At 44.3% G+C, this 17,871-nt stretch overlaps 1 protein-coding gene across 1 annotated transcript; it reads left to right on the top strand.

The window, feature by feature from the left end:
• The first annotated feature begins 3,262 nt into the window (after positions 1-3,262).
• HEBP1 (heme binding protein 1) lies at positions 3,263-17,845 on the top strand. Its single transcript, XM_077339252.1, has 4 exons — positions 3,263-3,698; positions 9,231-9,369; positions 9,512-9,692; positions 12,144-17,845. Exons 1-4 carry the CDS (start codon positions 3,621-3,623, stop codon positions 12,313-12,315), a joined length of 570 nt encoding a protein of 189 aa, XP_077195367.1. The 5' UTR covers positions 3,263-3,620; the 3' UTR covers positions 12,316-17,845.
• Positions 17,846-17,871: the final 26 nt, after the last annotated feature.

The following is a 17,871-nucleotide window of genomic DNA, read 5'->3' as shown; positions in this document are numbered from 1 at the left end:
CATTGTTGTTGTTAAATTTATAGCCTGCCACTCCAAGACTAGCTGGCTCATGGCTGGTTACATAGTAAAATACCCCACAATAAAATCCCCAGTAAAACAATATAAACATTATCCATCCCTGGTGGCGAAAAACTAATCTCCCCCCCTCCCCACTCAATGGACTTCCATCATCTCGTGTCTTGGGAGGCATAGATGATAATGGGAGTAGCCTTCTATTCCAGGTGTCTTGGAGAGGGGCCCTAAATTTTAACTGCCCTGGACTCAACCAAAGACCAAAGACCTGGCAGAAGAGCTCTGTCTTGCAGGCCCTTTGGAACTGAGAAAGTTCTGACATGCCCCTCAGGTCTCCTGGGAGCTCAGTCCACCAGGTCAGGGCCAGGACTGAAAAGGCCCTGGCCCTGTTCAAGGCCAGGCACACCTCCCACAGGCCAGGGACTGCCAACAAGTTTGCAGCCACAGAGCAAAGAGCCCGGTGCGGGGCATAAGGAAGTAGGTGATCCCACAAGTATGTGGGGTCCAGACTGCAGATGTCCAACACCGAAACCTTGAACTTGCTCCATTGACCGAAGTTTTAATCAAACAGGTTCATTAACTTGGTGTCCCCAGCACTCCAATTAAAGAAAACACCAAGGGTAAGAAACCAAAAGATCTTTTATTCATCAGCTGAGAAAGATGCTCCTTGCAGGAAAAACAGTGATCCAAAATGGCAGAAAGCATGCATGTTCTGTAAAACAAAGCATTTATACTTCTGATTATAATACAAGGATCAGGTCAATCTCATGGTAACCTCCAGTTCAACCCCCAAAATCTCCAGTCGGGACCCCCTGGTCATGTCATGTGCCATTCTTGAACTAGTGTGGGGGTGTAAAGATGGTGCTTGAGGGCGTTGCTTTTTTATGTAAATGATTAAAACATTTTGTTTGATTACCAGTACGTTCATCTGGCATAAAACACTTTGTTAAAACTCTAATTCTTTGTTCTTTAGTTAGTTAAATACATTAGAATCTATGTTAGGCACATAACTTGCTCTGAATGCAATGGCCATCTATAAGAATTACAACTTCGAATGCATGAAGCAAATGGTAAAGAGTTCTTGTTCTATGCTGTTCTCAGCTGTACTGATAAGCATTTCTTGAGTCTCAGCAGAAACTCAGAGTGTGACTCTCTCATGTAAAATTGTAAAGTCTTATGCAGGCCAGTTTCCCTCATCTGGTCATGTTTTCTGTCCCCTTCACCTTACCTGCTCTCAACATTGCAATAGCAAGACACATGTTCAATCTTTTGTTGGGGTAATTTTTTTCTTTTTAATTTATGAACAAATATTTTTCTGTATGCCTAGAATGTCTGCCAAGTATACAGAAACAGTAAAGTTATTTGTGAAGTTTCCTTTCATGGCCTTCATAACAGACACTTGACAATGTGATTTGCTATTAGAAGGAACAGGTGAGAACCAGCAAGGACTTCTGGGAAGCATCTCCTTTCACCAATATTTCCTCTTTTCCTGCCCTGAAAGCCCCCAAAGCACCTCTCCTTTTACCTGAATCCTTCTGCCCTTCCCACCCAGTATCAGCCTACCTTTATCTGCCCCTTTATCTTCAGATTTTCCTCTCCCCACAGCAGTCTCTACCTAGAAAAACTACTAAAAAAAACATGCAGCCAAGCCACTTGAATGGTACATACTGTGTTTGTAGGCCTGTTGAGGACCAGGCTTGAGGCCTGGAAAGGGCCCTGCTTACTGACTAGAATACTATGGTTGCTTAGCAACAGCTACATAGCGAGTCCATTGATTAAAGCTGCAGGCACTCCTTTTATCATTTTTGCATTTCTTAAACCATCGAATGTATTTTTTAAGATTTCATATTTTTCTGCAAACCCGGGGCCCTTTTCAGACTTGTAAACGATCTGTCTTGCCTACTCACAGCTCCAGTCACTGTATTTAAGTATCCAAAGATATCCTGACATTGCTAGTAGAATATTAAACGAAAGGGAAGACTGTGAGGCTGTGAGAGTGAGAATCCCATACACACACACACACACACACACACAATGCTGAGTCAGTGAAGTGCAAGGCTCCACAACAAACACTGAGATCAGCAGCCGGCATCCACCATCACCCGTGGAACCAGAGCAGCTGCTGGTGGCTGCCACTGGAACATTTGGGCCCGGAGTAACTGTAAACATCTGCATCTCTCAGTGGCAGAGTATTAACTGCCCCTGTGGTGCCTGGACTTACAGTGGATGCTGGTGTGCTCTGCCTCTGGACCCAGAGCAGCAGCTGGATTTCTCCTCCACATGCATAGACAACACCATTGTATGGAGGGGGGTATATTTTTTTATTTAAATTTTTTTCTGCAAAAAAATCTCTTTAGCCTCCACATGGCCCCCAATCAACAGATTTAGCTATCTGGGGACGGGATGGCTCTTAGAATACAAGATAAACCAAAGGCATGCAAAGATTCATAAGGAAGTAGAAATGTTTCAGCAAGTCCCTCCACACATACGCGCCCCCAAATCGCACCTTCCATGATTCTGTAAGCATTAAAGGCCTTTAATGGGCTGACCACCTGTCTGTTTCCCACTCCCAGCTGACTCTCAAATGCCTACAGCAGGGGTAGTCAAACTGCGGCCCTCCAGATGTCCGTGGACTACGATTCCCAGGAGCCCCTGCCGGCAAATGCTGGCAGGGGCTCCTGGGAATTGTAGTCCATGGACATCTGGAGGGGCGCAGTTTGACTACCCCTGGCCTACAGCATCCCATGCACCCCAAAGTCATTTACAAAGACATCTTTCTCTGCACATCTGGTGAGTCTCTCAAGTCCATACAGTGCTCACCAAGTATGTGGGTGGCCTAATTTTGTTGCTTTCCATGATTGTCATGAGTCACCTGTGTTATTATGAGATATATTTTAGAAAAATTCTGCTCCTTATTCCAGTCGTGCCAATTCCAGGAAAGTTCCCAACTGATCGCCTCACTTTTTTTTTTGCCATGCGTTCCTGTTCTTCTGGGTTTATTTGCTTCTAATTGTTGTTGCTAGGGGATGGCTGCTAACAGCGGCTGCCAAATTAACACTTTCAGACACTTCACAGTATCTGGCTGTCTTCAGAAATGCGCGTGATCTTGCATCATCCACAAAACCTGGCCTATAAAGCCCCACTGAACACACCTTTTGGTTCCTACCACCCAGTCCCCTGCACACACAGACCCAGCTAGCACAGCGCTCTCAAGACACCGAATGCCTCGGGGTTGTTCCAGTTTGGTCGGGGCTCGAGCTGCAAAGGCCCACCCTGCTGTCGCCCAGCCAGTTCACAAGCAAAACGTCGACGCTCCCTTTCCCTGCCAGCCGGGAAACGTCGGACCAGTGTTATTTCTGCCTGTTAGCACGCGTCTTAATGGAAGAGCGAGCAACTTGCCCGTCCTCCCCGCATCGGAGGACGGCCCAGCCCCAGCCCCAGCCCGAGGAGCCGCCGCTTTATTCCCCTCCCGTCCCAATTTGGGGAAGGGCGGCCTCTCAGCGACTGGACGAAGGCGGGGCCGAAGCTCTCGACCAGGCGAGCAAGTCCAGCCCAGCTCGGCCGGCGGAGTGGCGCGCGCCGCTGTCCCGCCTCGAGGAGCCGCGAATATGTTCGGAATGATCAGAAACTCCCTTTTCGGCACTGCGGAGGTTTGGCCGTGCCGGGTGCTGAGGAAAGGGGCGAAGGTAGCAGGCTTGCCAGCTCTGGGCTGGGAAAGACCTGGAGACTTTGGGGGTGGAGCCGGGAATGGGGGGCGGGGAGGGACTGTGGAGTCCACCCTCGAAAGCAGCCATGTTCTCCAGGGGAGCTGATCTCTGTCGCCTGGAGACGATTCCAGGGGATCCCTGGGTCCCACCTGGGGACTGGCATCCCTACAAAGGGGGGGGGGAGAGTGGGCGCTGAGCACGGGTCAGGAGTGGGGTGCCTGTTGGACGTGCTGCTCCAAAGCCTGGTTAAAATGGCTTGTAAGAAGTTCTTTTACTTCGTGTCTGAGTGGGTTAGCCGTAGCGTTTAGGCATACCAGTGAACCCACAGGGATCCGAAAGGTGCAAGCCCCAAGCCTGCCCCTCGGCAAGGAGAATGGGGGGTGGGGTGGAGATCCTGGGGAGCAGCACTTCAATCACGTGGCTTTGCCCTGGCGCCCTCCTGGCCAGCCTCATTTGTGCTGCACACACTTTCCCTCCTTTACAATCGATCTGCCTCCTGGCTCACAGCAGAGAGAGTTCAAAGTCTCCGTACATTTCCACCACCCCTTTGAGATGTCCCTGATAACTCATCTATGCTCAAGTGGCTACAGCTGCATCCTGTGGGGAAGTCACTGTGCATTAGCATCACTTTAGTTCAGTTTATTTTTAATTTTTTTAATTCATTGCATTTGTATACCACTCTCCCCTGAGGCTCAGGATGGTTCACGTGGAAAGCAATATACATCACACCCAGTTTTTCATATTGAATAGCATAATGGCAATGATAATGAGAATAACAATCCAACAGGTCCATGGTTGTCCAAGTCATGTTTATGGATTCCTGGGAGGGAGGTTCAGGGGCCCAGTGGGTGTTGTTGGTTCCAGTTGACCTCAACCAAATGCCTGGCAAAGGAGCTCCGTTTTGCAGGCTCTACCACAGTGGTCCCCAACCTTTCTGAGGCTGGGGACCGGCAGGGCATCGGTCCGTGCCCGCGCGGACCACACCCGCGCATTGGGCCGCGCCCGCACGGGCCGCGCATGCGCGATGCGCGGCCCGGCCCTGATTCCCTCTCCCCGCCCTCCCGCAGTAAGAAGCTTCCCGGGCCGCAAACTTGCAGCCTGGGAAGTTTTTACTGCGGGGCGGGGAGAGGGAGCCGCAGCCCGGCGCCATGGCCTTCACGGCCCGGCACCGGGCCGTGGCCCGCAGGTTGGGGACCACTGCTCTACCAAACAGTTTTAGTTTTCTCAGTCATCAGTCTTCCTTTCTTGAAGTGGACAGCCAAACAGTGTCAGTTGACTGCTGTTCTTCAGCTACCTGTGTTTTTTTATCTCCTAGTTCTCTCTTTGCTACTAGTTTGGTTGTTCATACCCAGCACCACTTGTATCTCCGACTTCCTCCATGGAATTCAGAGAGAGGAAATTGTACCACTTCAGGCTGCAGGCAGGGGTGTCATTTTTAATCCTCCCTCCAGTTAAACAACAAAGTTACTGCATCAGGGTAACAAGTCCTAAGCAGTCTTTCTTCCAGTTGCAGCATTTCCACTGATACAGGATGTGGGAGGGGGGGTGTTTCATTCAGTGTCCCCTTCTCATGACAGCTCCATGGAACTTTGTTCTCATGACTCACGACTCCCCCACACCAACTTGTTGGTGGTCAAAGGGGAGCACCTGGGAGAGGGGGGAGGTAGGGCTGTCTTATGTTTGGATCTGGTAGAATCCAACCCCTAATGTTCTCTTTTATTTAAATGAAATCTTTTATCCATTCTTCCACCAAACCTGACTCACAAAACCGATACAGGGATACAACATAAAGAAAATTAAAGTATGAGTGCACCATGTTAACCCCCTCCTCCCCATGCATATAATCTTATACAAAATAAATAGGTGTTAGCTGTCTTTCTTATCTGCCTCTCACAGATGTTTTGTATCATCTACACCTCTGAGAAGGATTCCCTCCAGCTCTTCATCCAAATTATGCATAAAAATGTCAAAAAGCTCACATAACTAAGATTTTATTTATTTAATATTTATATACCACCCTCCCTTGAGGATCAGGGTGGTTTACATGGAAATCTTCATAATGTGGTACAATATAACATTTTGATTTGGAGTACATAACATTTTTTATAGCAGTGAGAACTTATAATATAATATTAAAGGACAATTAATATTTGGTTCATTTTTGCTGCACTGTGGGTTTGTTCTTGTTTTGAGAGTGGTGGTGGGACACTGGTTGGGACAGTGCCTTTGGACACTGGTTGGTAGATACATTTGTCTGAGCTGAAAGCCTGGTGGAAGAGCTCCATTTTGCCACACCATTCTCTTGAACGACTAAGCTAGTAATCTGATTTGTAAAAAAAAACACCCTGATAGGGTTTGTTTTTGAGAAATCCAGACTGACTTGCTAATCATGCCATTCGTTTCAAGATGGTGATAGACTGACTGCTTTATAATCTGTTCTGGTATCTTCCCTGGTATCGGGCAGAATCTGTAGTTTCCTGCTTTTGCAGTTTGTAACACAGGAATAACATTTACCCATCGGGCTTCTTGTGGCACCTCACCTGTCTTCCAGGATTTCTCACAGATGATAGCCAGTGGTTCTCAGAGCACAGTAGCAAATTCATTCTCTACTTCAGTATGCAGTTTATCTGCTGCTGAAGGTTTTAACTCATTCGAAAAAGCAAAGTATTCCGTGACCAACTTGTTTGCATTTTGGGGTTTTGGAGTTCTGCAGAGTTGTGTGCAACTCACCTTTTGTGAGGTGATGGAAGCAAAATGAGTCGAATACTTTTTTCTCTGTAGCCTCTTAACAGTTTCCCATCTTCACTGAGCAGGAGGCCAACCCAGCTCAGAAAGCCAGAGTGGTGGTCTCTAATCTGGAGGATGGAGTTTGATTCCCCACTCCTCCTCCACATGCAACCAGATGGGTGACCTTGGGCCAGTCACAGTTCCCTCATAGCTCCCTCAGCCTCACCTACTTCACTGGGTGATTGTAAGCCGCCTTGAGACTCCTTCCGGTAGTATAAAGCAGGATACATAATAATAGCTTTTCTTTCCAAAGTAGCTATTTTCTCCAGGTGAACTGATCTCCACTGCCTAGATATCAGTTGTCAGATCTCCAGTCACCACATTTCTCCTGCCAAAAACAGTCAAAGCAAGAATCCAGTGAGAAAGTGCTGAATTAGGAATCATCAAAACACTGTCCCTTCCATAGGCTTGGGTAGAGACTTGGATTTCCTTACTTACTATCATTAATTACTCAGCTCCTTCAGGTAGTAAAAAATGGGGTAAAATAAAACAGCTCTTCTCCTTCCTCTTCTTCAAAACAGATTAGGTAAAAAATCCCTTCTTGCAGTTTTCAGTGTCCCTTGCCAAAGTTAGTTTTACTTTTCCAGCGCTGTCCCTATGAGGGCCAAACTAGACAATACTGTCTCTGGTATTTTTTTAAAACTTTTTAAAAAACTGAGGTGAAGAATCTCCTGCTGGGGACTACAGCGAGGGGGAATAAGAAGTTCTTGTCTGCTCCATGCATTTTTCAAGAGTTGAATCAGTGGCTCTTGAGAATAGTATGGGGTGGGGGTTAGGAACCCCTTATTTCTGCATCCTGTGGTCCTCGAAAAGATTAAACCCTGCAGCGGGGATCTCCAATTAAATTGTGTCCCTGTGGTGGACTGAGGGATGCAGTAATTTGGCCTTGAGTCTGAGCAGCTCAACTTAGACACAACTGTTATCTGCCCTCGCCCTCAATGTCTTATGCATGCTTGATTTCCAGCTGGCCACTTGGCTTCTTAGGCACCCATGATTGGCTTCTGTAGACCAGAGGTAGTCAACCTGGGTCCTCCAAATGTCCATGGACTACAATTCCCATGAGCCCCTGCCAGCATTTGCTGGCAGGGGCTCATGGGAATTGTAGTCCACTAACATCTGGAGGACCACAGGTTGACCACCCCTGCTGTAGACAGCTCACATTTTTTCCCATCAGTACTGGATTGTGATTTTGTCTTTGGTATTATTTATTTATCGTTTGTTATATGTGTAGTGTAAGCAAATGATTGCAGGCAAATGGTCACAATATCAGCATAAGAAAAAACATTGTGGCATAGCTGGCAAAATCAGCCCAAAAATTCAAAGGTGCATGTAAAAATTGTCTTTTTTTAATTCCAGTTGTATATATTATATGAATGCAACAGACTGGATCCATGCAATGCAGGGTACTATGCTGCTTGGAGGATACATTTTTTTTGTCGGTGCTGATGAAATATTCTATGAAAAGTATTTAATACCGGAACCTTGTAGCATCCAAATACTCAACAAGGCCAAATACTCAACAAAGCCAACTCTGTTTAGCTTCTGAGACCTGACAATATGTGTATGGGCTGTCCTGGTCAGTGTTTGACTTTGGTCATTTCTCTTGTTTAGACTCCTTTAACTGCTTTATTATCTAGCCAAAGAATCCTGTCATTTCCTTAATGTTGTTAAATCAAATTGCCTGAAGTTCAGGGGGCTTATTTGACTCCATCCACCTTTCACTGATATAATCAAGAATCTCAGCATTATGTGGTCAGTCATCTTCTTCCCAAGTTCCGGCTACTTTCATTCCATCAACCAAGCATTGCTTATTGGTTAGCCTCAGGTCATTCTGTGCCAGTCCCCTTGTTCCTATCTCCACCTTCTGAAAGATGAAATTATAAAAAAAAAAGTCAGGAGTTTATTGGACATTCCATACTTAAAAGAGATTGTCGCTGAATGCATATTGCTGAAGTCTTTGACTTCTAGGTTTCTTGTTATTCTTTTGCCAGCGATTTTTTCAAACTGCAGTCTTACCATATTGACCTGTTCAAATAGTGAGAGAAAGCATATTTGTGGCCATAAATTTTGTGACACTCCAGAATAATCAGTTGCCCAAAGCAGCATGGATGCAGTGTGTGTTTTCCCCCTTTAGTATCTTCTCAGCTGCTTATCAAACCCAGCATTTTCCCCAGGCGCCGGTCTCATGAGGCCCAGCCCAAAGAAGTTGTTTATCATGTCTCACCATCCGTCCATATTGGAAAGATGACAACAGGGCTTAGAGCTGTAGGCTAATCAATATTTTATTGCTTTTCACATTACATTTAAATAATGAAAGCAAATATAAACTTACAAGCAACAAATTATTCTTGATATGTTATAAATGCAACTCATAAGATACAACAATTTAAAAACCATAACCTGGCTTGGGAGTAAATGTGACTGTTTGTTCTAGGTTTCTTCCTCAGAAACAGATCTCTGCTTTTATCTAGAAGGTGTGTGAGATACCTTGAATTTTCTTTGAACAGTGACTCCTGTTTCATCGTGATCTTTCCCCCCCTAAAAGCCTTATAAAGACCTTGTTTGGTCGTATACTTAAGGGCTGGAGTTATATGGGGCAACTTTTGTTTTTTAATGGACATTTATTTTAATGTTATGAAACTTTTTAGTGCTCTTCTTCATTCCTAAGAGAGAACAATTTACAAATCTAACAAAGATATTCCCAACTGTTTGTTGTCTTATCAGGATGATGTAGCATATGAAGAAAGGGAGTATGACGGTGGCAAATTTGCTACTGTTGAGCTCACTGGAAAGCCGTTTGATGAGGCTTTACGTGAAGCAGTTCTGAAACTCCTCAAATACGTTGGAGGAAGCAATGACCAGGGTGAGAAGCTTTATGAACCTTCTTGATTTCCCATTTAAGTCTTGTAGCACATTTACAGCACATGGGGGAGGGGGGTGGAGATCGTAAGATCATTGCTGCCTTTGGAGATGATAGGTAGCTTTGTGACTTGTTTCTGTTTTAGGAGCTGGGATGGGAATGATGGCCCCCGTGTGTACCACTGTATTTCCTGAGCAGGACGGGTCATTGCAACAGAAGGTGAAAGTCTTGCTACGCATCCCTAGCCAGTTCCAGACCAATCCTCCATTGCCCAGTGATGAGAGCATCCAGCTAGAAGACAGAGAAGGAATGACTGTTTATTCCACGTAGGTTTCCCAATCCAGGGTTTGGTATTGGTGGGTTATATGCCATAATGCAGACGGTGCACCACTACTGAGCTAGCTGTGAGATGGTTGGTTGACTGTTTGTGGGGCAGTAAATGGAGCTCCTTCCAAGCTGAGACGAAGATGTATCACACTTATTTTCTCGCACAAATCAAACAGGAGGTTTTAAATTTCACAGGAAATAATGTAAACCAAAAAATCTAAAATACCTGCATACAGCAGGGTGAATTACATGGCAATTTTAATGCATCTTATATCATGGTTATTGTAAATTCCTTGGGGTGGATACCAGGTGTTCGGTCTTGATACCTTGGTTTAGCTCTGGAATATGTAAAGCACTTACCTTTCTTAATGCCCCACAGAGGAAACTGAAGAGAAACCAACATTTGTTCTACAAGCAAATGAAATGATTTTCAAGCTGGTGATGGGAAATAACAGTTTATTCCACTATAAACAATTCCTCAAACTTCCAAAACATCAAAACGAACTCCTAGGTATTTTATTGTTTTCGATATCTTTGTCAGTGAAGATACTCTTTAAACTTTAATAATAAGTCTTCTTTTAATACATTCTTGTCATATATCAAAAGGATATGACCTTAATCCTATGGTAATATGTGGTTCAATCTCCAAAAGTTTCTATGGTATCCACTATACAGAGGCCTTCAAATATTATTAAAGGTTAACGAGTATCTTACATCACAGATAAAGATACCAAAAACGAAAAAATACCTAGGAGTTTATTTTGATGTTTTGGAATGTTGAGGAATTGTTTATAGTGGAATAAACTGTTATTTGCCATTTTCAGGTTGAAAATCATTTCATTTGCTTGTATTACGGCTGATGGGTCTTCACCTATTGTAACATTTGCTACAGGCACACACAGGGCACACACTTCATGCAAATATACATACACATCTCCAGCTGCTTTACTATCAGGGAACAAACTTCTTAAACATACCAGAAGTCAGTTTGGCCTTCCCTCCCCCACTGTTTTCCTAAGCAAAGCAGCCCTCCATGGGGAGGCTCCACACGCCATAGTCAGTGGTACATGTACAGCCTCACAGTGGCGCAAACTACCCCTCCCTCCGGAACGGCTCCCCTGACCCAACTCAGGTCAAACATATTGTTTAATTTGATGGCTAGTATTAGTGAGACACTTGAGTATTTGGGGATTGGCTCCTCCACATGCCATGGAAGCCCAGGGTTAAATCCAGTCAAGGAGGCCATTGCTGAGGAGCAGATATTTGGTTACTTGAGCTATTCTCTGATGCCACAAAGACAATTCTTGCTCCCTTACGCAACTGCTTTCCATCACTGTCTTGGATACTTAATCTATTTAGCAACATGAACAAATGTATTAAGGATTGATAGCCTGTCACTTGCATTGTGACAGTTCCTTTAAACTCAAGCTGAGAGAACCTGAATGAATTCTGCCTGCTATGAACGCCCAGTGAAAAAACGCTGCAGATTGTAGGGCCTAAACTGCCTTTGGGTGTCACTCTCATATCAAGGGAAGCTGAACTTCATTCAAATTATTGTGATGAATTCTGCTGTCAAGCACCATATTTCAAATGTCTCTTTTTGGGAACAGTAGGGTTGGGAATCAACTTTAATTATATGGGCACAGCAAAAAGCATATGAAAGACCAGCCTCTGCAGTTCATTTGGAACGTCAGTCATGAAATGTCGTATTAGGACTTTCCCAGAAAATGTTCCCTTCGTAGCAATCACCCTAACCATAACAGATTTTTATGGTGTTCTGGTAGATGAATGTCTCTTGACTGATGTTTTCTGAAATTGCTGCAGAAATGACTTGTTCTAACCCTGGCTAGCATCTGGGCAAATAGCAGTGGACACATGTCCCACAGAAGTCCCACAGATCTCTTTCCATTATTTTTTCCCCATAGCCAGGGATTGGCGAGATTTGTTACTTGGTGGATCTGATGAACTTAATGTTTGTGAAAAGTTTTAAGTAAAAAAAGATGGTTGGAGATTTCCTTGACTTAAGTTGGATGTGGGAAAGAATGATCTGAGAAAATACGTTTGCTTCTTGGTGTATAGTACCAGTTTTATATGTTCTCCTGTTCAAGTCATTATCAAGATTTTGTTGATATGCTAAAGGCCTCTTAAGGTGTTTTCAAGACATTATTGCAGAGTCAGAAAATTGGAGGGGATGAAACACTGCACTGTTCAACCTTCTCTTCAGTGACTGGCCCACCTGTCAATCACCCTTTTATCCTCCATGATTAGAATCCAGAGCACAGGGCACCTGAGGCAGCGCAGGAGCAAAGCATGTTGGTGCCTAAGGCAGGAAATCAGGACCCCATTCACTGGACGATTCCCTTCACCAAATTCCTTTGAAATGAAGGGAGCGTAACCATGTCATTGCACAGCTCTCATCATGAGTCTCCATTGTTTTTCTTGTTTCCTAGACAATTTGGGGGCTATGCCAAGGAAGTGGATTATGTGAATTATGCAGCCAAGCTAACTTCTACCTTAGGAAATGAGGGAACCTTCCATGAAGACTTCTATTTTTGCAATGGTTATGATCCCCCCATGAAGCCCTATGGTCGACGCAATGAGGTTTGGTTATTGAAAAAATGACTATCCAAGAATGGACATTCTCTGTCTCACTGTTGAGACATGCTGATGTGTTACCCAAACAGGAGCTCCTCTGACTTAATTGGGGACATTATTGTTTAATTGGAGACTTAGTGAGAGGGGACAATGATGGGATGATTCCGTGAAAGGGGTAGCAGGTTACTGTGGATAACCAATAGGGTTGTCCTGCTTAGTGCAGGGGGTCGGACTAGATGACTCACGAAGTCCCTTCCAACTCTATTATTCTATGATTATATTGATTCTATCAGTTTTTATGGGGAAGTTCCCTTAAGAAATTCTGAATAAACCAGTCAGGTGTAAACTGAAAATAGTCTGTATTAGAGATGGTTAAAGATATACAACAAGCACATCAAAGCATGTAAAACATATACATGGGATTGTCTAAGGAAAACAAGAGGTGAAGGTGAATAGTGTTTTGGGGAAACAGCAATATTTACATTCATGACATGGAGAAAGATCTGTGGATTCAGCAATGAAACAGCAAGCACTTCATGGAAACAAGGAAGAAGAAAGCCTATATGGAAGTAGATAGTATATGTATGTTGCTCAGAACACACACAGAGAAGAGGAAAGCAGGGCCACATGCAAGTGGGGGTGTTCAGAGAGTCCCAGAACACATCAATACATAGACTGGTGCTTGGTGCTCTATTTTATAGAGAAAATGTTACCTCCAACTATGCTGACATGCTAGCCCCTAAAACAATGTATTGATGAGATTCCCATAGGAGTCATGGTGGGTTTGTCCAGGTGAAGATACTACTTTGGGAAAAACCTTAATAGGTTACCAGGAAGTGTGATTGCTCTACCTGAGTAGAACAAAAGATGTTTTATTTCTTGACAGCCCCTTGAGTACCAGATGGAAAGCTATCAGGTTGAGGCAAGGTGTTAGGAACTGCTAATTGGGGCCTGTGGGTAGGAGAGATTGAATAATTGACAAGATCAGTTACCAGTTCTCAGGGAGCCTATTGTCCTAATGTATGCATCTATTTTGAGTGGGGAGGAACCCATTAGTAAATCAGACTCCTATGTTCTCACAGAATCTAAGTGTCAAAGTATGCCCTGGAGATTGACATCCATGTTTTTATTTCTGCTTGAGAGCAGACAGTGTGCTTTTGCATTTGAGATACAGTTGACATCTATTTTAATGTCAATTTTGACTGAGCAGTGAGCTGAAAAGTAATATTTAGTGCAGTATTATGGAAGGGTGTTTCTGAATGGCTGCCTATAAACTACTCTTCAATTTGAGGAGCGATCTGGCTGTTCAGATGAATCGTTGTTCCCATTTCACCAGCCCCACACATGCACAAAACTAAATCATTGACACATCAGGGATCTGAAAAAGCCATAATGCTTGTTTAACATGTTCTTCCTGCCCCTTTATGTGCAGCCTCATAGTGTTAGATCCATCTCTCCCATGGCTGCCCAGGGGGATACTAAGCCAGCTGTGCTTACAAGCCAGCAAAACTGACATCTGTTAACAGATGGTCATTTTCCACAGGCTTTGCCAACCTGTTACAATTACCTGGATGGGAGATAATTTCTGTCTTTAGTCCAAGTCATCCCCACAGGCCAATCTCCAAAATGGTGCTCAAATAACTCAGCTGACGTAACACCAAAAACATATTCACAAGACTGCCTAAATTAGTATTTTAATACTGAAACAGGTTTGCAACATTGGCAAACAAACATTTAGGACTGGCAGCGTTAAAATGAATAAGAACCACGACTTTGGCAACTTCCACCATCACTTGCTGTCATATAAGGGAATTGCTCTCAGAAATTGTGCTGTATTAATTGGGGAAAGACTCACAATGTGCAACTACCTATGTCCTTTGGTCTTTTGTCCAGGGAATAAAGCTGCTTCCTCTTACTGCTTTATCAGTTCAAGTCACAAGAAGCAATATCATCATTTTGGTGTACTTACTAGGAGGCAGTGGGACAGCTTCACTCTGGGGATTGCACATTGTAGTCTGTAGAACCAGCATGGTACAGAGGATAAATGCTTAGCCTCTCAATAAAAGAGGGGGGTGGTTGGGAGAAAAACAGCTGAACATTGGCAGGTCATACTAAAGAACACAGAGTGGCGCAGAGTGGTAAGGCAGCGACATGCTGTCTGAAGCTATCTGCCCATGAGGTTGGGAGTTCGATCCCAGCAGCTGGCTCAAGGTTGACTCAGCCTTCCATCCTTCCGAGGTTGGTAAAATGAGTACCCTGCTTGCTGGGGGGTAAACGGTAATGACTGGGGAAGGCACTGGCAAACCACCCCGTATTGAGTCTGCCATGAAAACGCTAGAGCAGGGGTAGTCAAACTGCGGCCCTCCAGATGTCCATGGACTACAATTCCCAGGAGCCCCTGCCAGCAGGGCTCCTGGGAATTGTAGTCCATGGACATCTGGAGGGCCGCAGTTTGACTACCCCTGCGCTAGAGGGTGTCACCCCAAGGGTTAGACATGACCCGGTGCTTGCACAGGGGATACCTTTACCTTTACCTTACTAAAGAACACATGCAGCCATAATAAAAGACATATTTAGCATAGGGACAGTCCTTCAAGTGCCATGACTCCAGCACAGCCATCATCCCCACAGCCCAACCCACAAAATACCTGTGGTTGTTGGGACAAGAATCTTTGGACCAATCTAGAAAAGATACAGGATATTTGTGAATAGAGTTTTCTGATGTTTCTGTATTTTTCTCAATACTAGATATGTCCTCCCATCATGGTATGGGCTGAGATGGTAGAGGAAGGAGGAGATTAACCGGTTCTCTCTGCGACTTCGAGAAAATACCTCTGTTCTTGGGCACCTACCCCCTCCTTATCCTGTTACTATTTGCCCTCCTGGGGTGAAAACAGAGGAGGTGTTCTTAAGGGAAAATAAAGGTGGCAGTAGATATCTGTGGCACTTCCCCAGCAATTACAGCTGGTGGCTTCAGCGCTGGGAAACGGGTTTCTTGGCAGCAGAAGTGCTGGAATAAGGTCATCTGGGAAGACAAGTGATGGCTCTGCAGCCTGCCTTCGAAAGCCAGCAGTGTCTTGACTGACTGACTTTAACTGACAGGCAGCATAGCAGGGTGGATGTGCCATGCTTTATATGCATATCTTTCTTCTGAATCTATGTCGGGACAAACTGTTCTGTGCATCACTAAACAAAAGCAAAAGATCAAAGCATTTGTCACTATGGATTATGGAGTTGTTCAGTCCTCCGCTGCACATTCTTCTAATTCTCCTTCCTCTGCATCTTTTCATATTTATCCTTTTTTTCTTCTGGAACCTCTCCTGGCCCCATGCCACCTATCTGTCTCTGATTATTGAAGCAAAGACACTCTGTTCCTCTCGCCTCTCCCCAGGCTTGACTTTTTATATTGAGGGGCCATGAGTATAATGGGAGGGGGAGGGATGAGCTCATCCCAATCCTGGGACTCATAGGGTAAGGCCTGATGATGTCCAGTGATGCCACATTGAATAGCTGAGTTGAGAGGACCACTTCCTCACACAGCTCAGTGAATCCAGCCTGGTATCTCTGGACAGTCAAAAGAGGTGGGCTATTTGGCATGAAAAACAGTAGCTTAGCTATGTACTAAATTTATAATTACATTAACTCTTAGTACCAGATTATTGCCTCCTGTCTCCTGTTTACATGTGTACCAGTGGAATACACAGATAAAAGCCATTAGCTTTACTGAAAGAAATTTTAAAAAATGGTTCAGGCTTAAACATAAGCAATGTGAGTAGGAACAATTACAATAACCAAGTCTGGCTTCCTATATATTCATACATCTGTGTGGACAGACAAATTGCAGTCTCTTCAGATTTTTAATAATGCAGTAGCGAAAATATGCAGTGAGATGGTTCTTGGCCCCCAATAACAACTGGGTCAGGCTAGTAATCTGTAATATATTACTCAGGCCCTGTGTGTTGCTTTGCATGTTGTTGTAACCCATCTCTCCCCTCCCCCCGATGGGTGTAAGTTACCTTTATAGGAATACTGTTGACCGTCACCCTCCAATCAGGGTGAGCCAGTCAGGAACAATGATTCTCAAAGAAGACCAGGACAATGAAACCCCATCCCATCTGAGTGCAAGTCAGTCAGGTCGCTTTGACAGTCCAAACTGCAAGTCTTTTGGCTTGGGAACAGTGGAGGGTCCCCTAGCACCTTGTAGACCAACAGCGTTTTATTCAAAGCATAAGCTTTTTTATTCATGTGTTTTATTGGTGTGTGCCTGCACATTTCTTCAGATACGTTGAAAAGGGAGTTACCAGTCCATACATATAGGTAGAGGGTGAGCGGTAAATTAGCATACAATGAGGATTTTTAACAGATGCAAGGACCAAACAGGAATAACAAGCTTAGTTTATATAGTCACCATTTGTTTAGATTTAATTCTGGGGTGGGAGTGGGGACATAATGAAGCAGATAAATATAACAAAACTGCAGATTTATGTAGAATCATAGAATCATAGAATCATAGAGTTGGAAGGGGCCATACAGGCCATCTAGTCCAACCCCCTGCTCAACGCAGGATTAGCCCTAAGCATCCTAAAGCATCCAAGAAAAGTGTGTATCCAACCTTTGCTTGAAGACTGCCAGTGAGGGGGAGCTCACCACCTCCTTAGGCAGCCTATTCCACTGCTGAACTACTCTGACTGAGAAAAACTTTTTCCTGATATCTAGCCTATATCGTTGTACTTGAAGTTTAAACCCATTACTGCGTGTCCTTTCCTCTGCAGCCAGCAGAAACAGCATCCTGCCCTCCTCCAAGTGACAACCTTTCAAATACTTAAAGAGGGCTATCATGTCCCCTCTCAACCTCCTTTTCTCCAGGCTGAACATTCCCAAGTCCCTCAACCTATCTTCATAGGGCTTGGTCCCTTGGCCCCAGATCATCTTCGTCGCTCTCCTCTGTACCCTTTCAATTTTATCTACGTCCTTCTTGAAGTGAGGCCTCCAGAACTGCACACAGTACTCCAGGTGTGGTCTGACCAGTGCCGTATACAATGGGACTATGACATCTTGTGATTTTGATGTGATGGCTCTGTTGATACAGCCCAAAATGGCATTTGCCTTTTTTACCGCTGCATCACACTGCCTGCTCATGTTTAGTTTACAATCCACATGTGTCCATGTATCCCCCTTAATTTTGGAATGCTGATAGTAATTAACTGAAATTCTGTTGTTATGCTCCATCCATCTCCTTTCAAACATGGCGGCAACTAACAGTATCCTTTAAGGCGAGGTGATTAGATGTTCAGTGTTATGCCTCTTCTGTCACTAGACCAGAGAAATGCATCCCAATCTACCATTCCAAATGAAATTACATTTTACTGTCCGTCACATTGCTATTCCAATCTACTCTTCCAAATTAAAAATACAATAAAATAAAGAGGATGTATGGCCCTTTTAGGTGAGAATATAGATGTAACGACTGAATGAGATTAGCACATGTGGTGAGATATATAAACCGCCCAGAGCTAGAAAGAAATGGGCGGTATAGAAATGCAAATAAATAAATAAAAATATATAACCCATATCCTTATTAAG

This window comes from Paroedura picta, chromosome 5 (genome assembly GCF_049243985.1).
Source record: "Paroedura picta isolate Pp20150507F chromosome 5, Ppicta_v3.0, whole genome shotgun sequence".
Lineage (NCBI taxonomy): Eukaryota > Metazoa > Chordata > Lepidosauria > Squamata > Gekkonidae > Paroedura > Paroedura picta.
The sequence above is the reverse complement of the archived record's forward strand: the minus strand, read 5'-3'. Positions and strand labels throughout refer to the sequence as shown.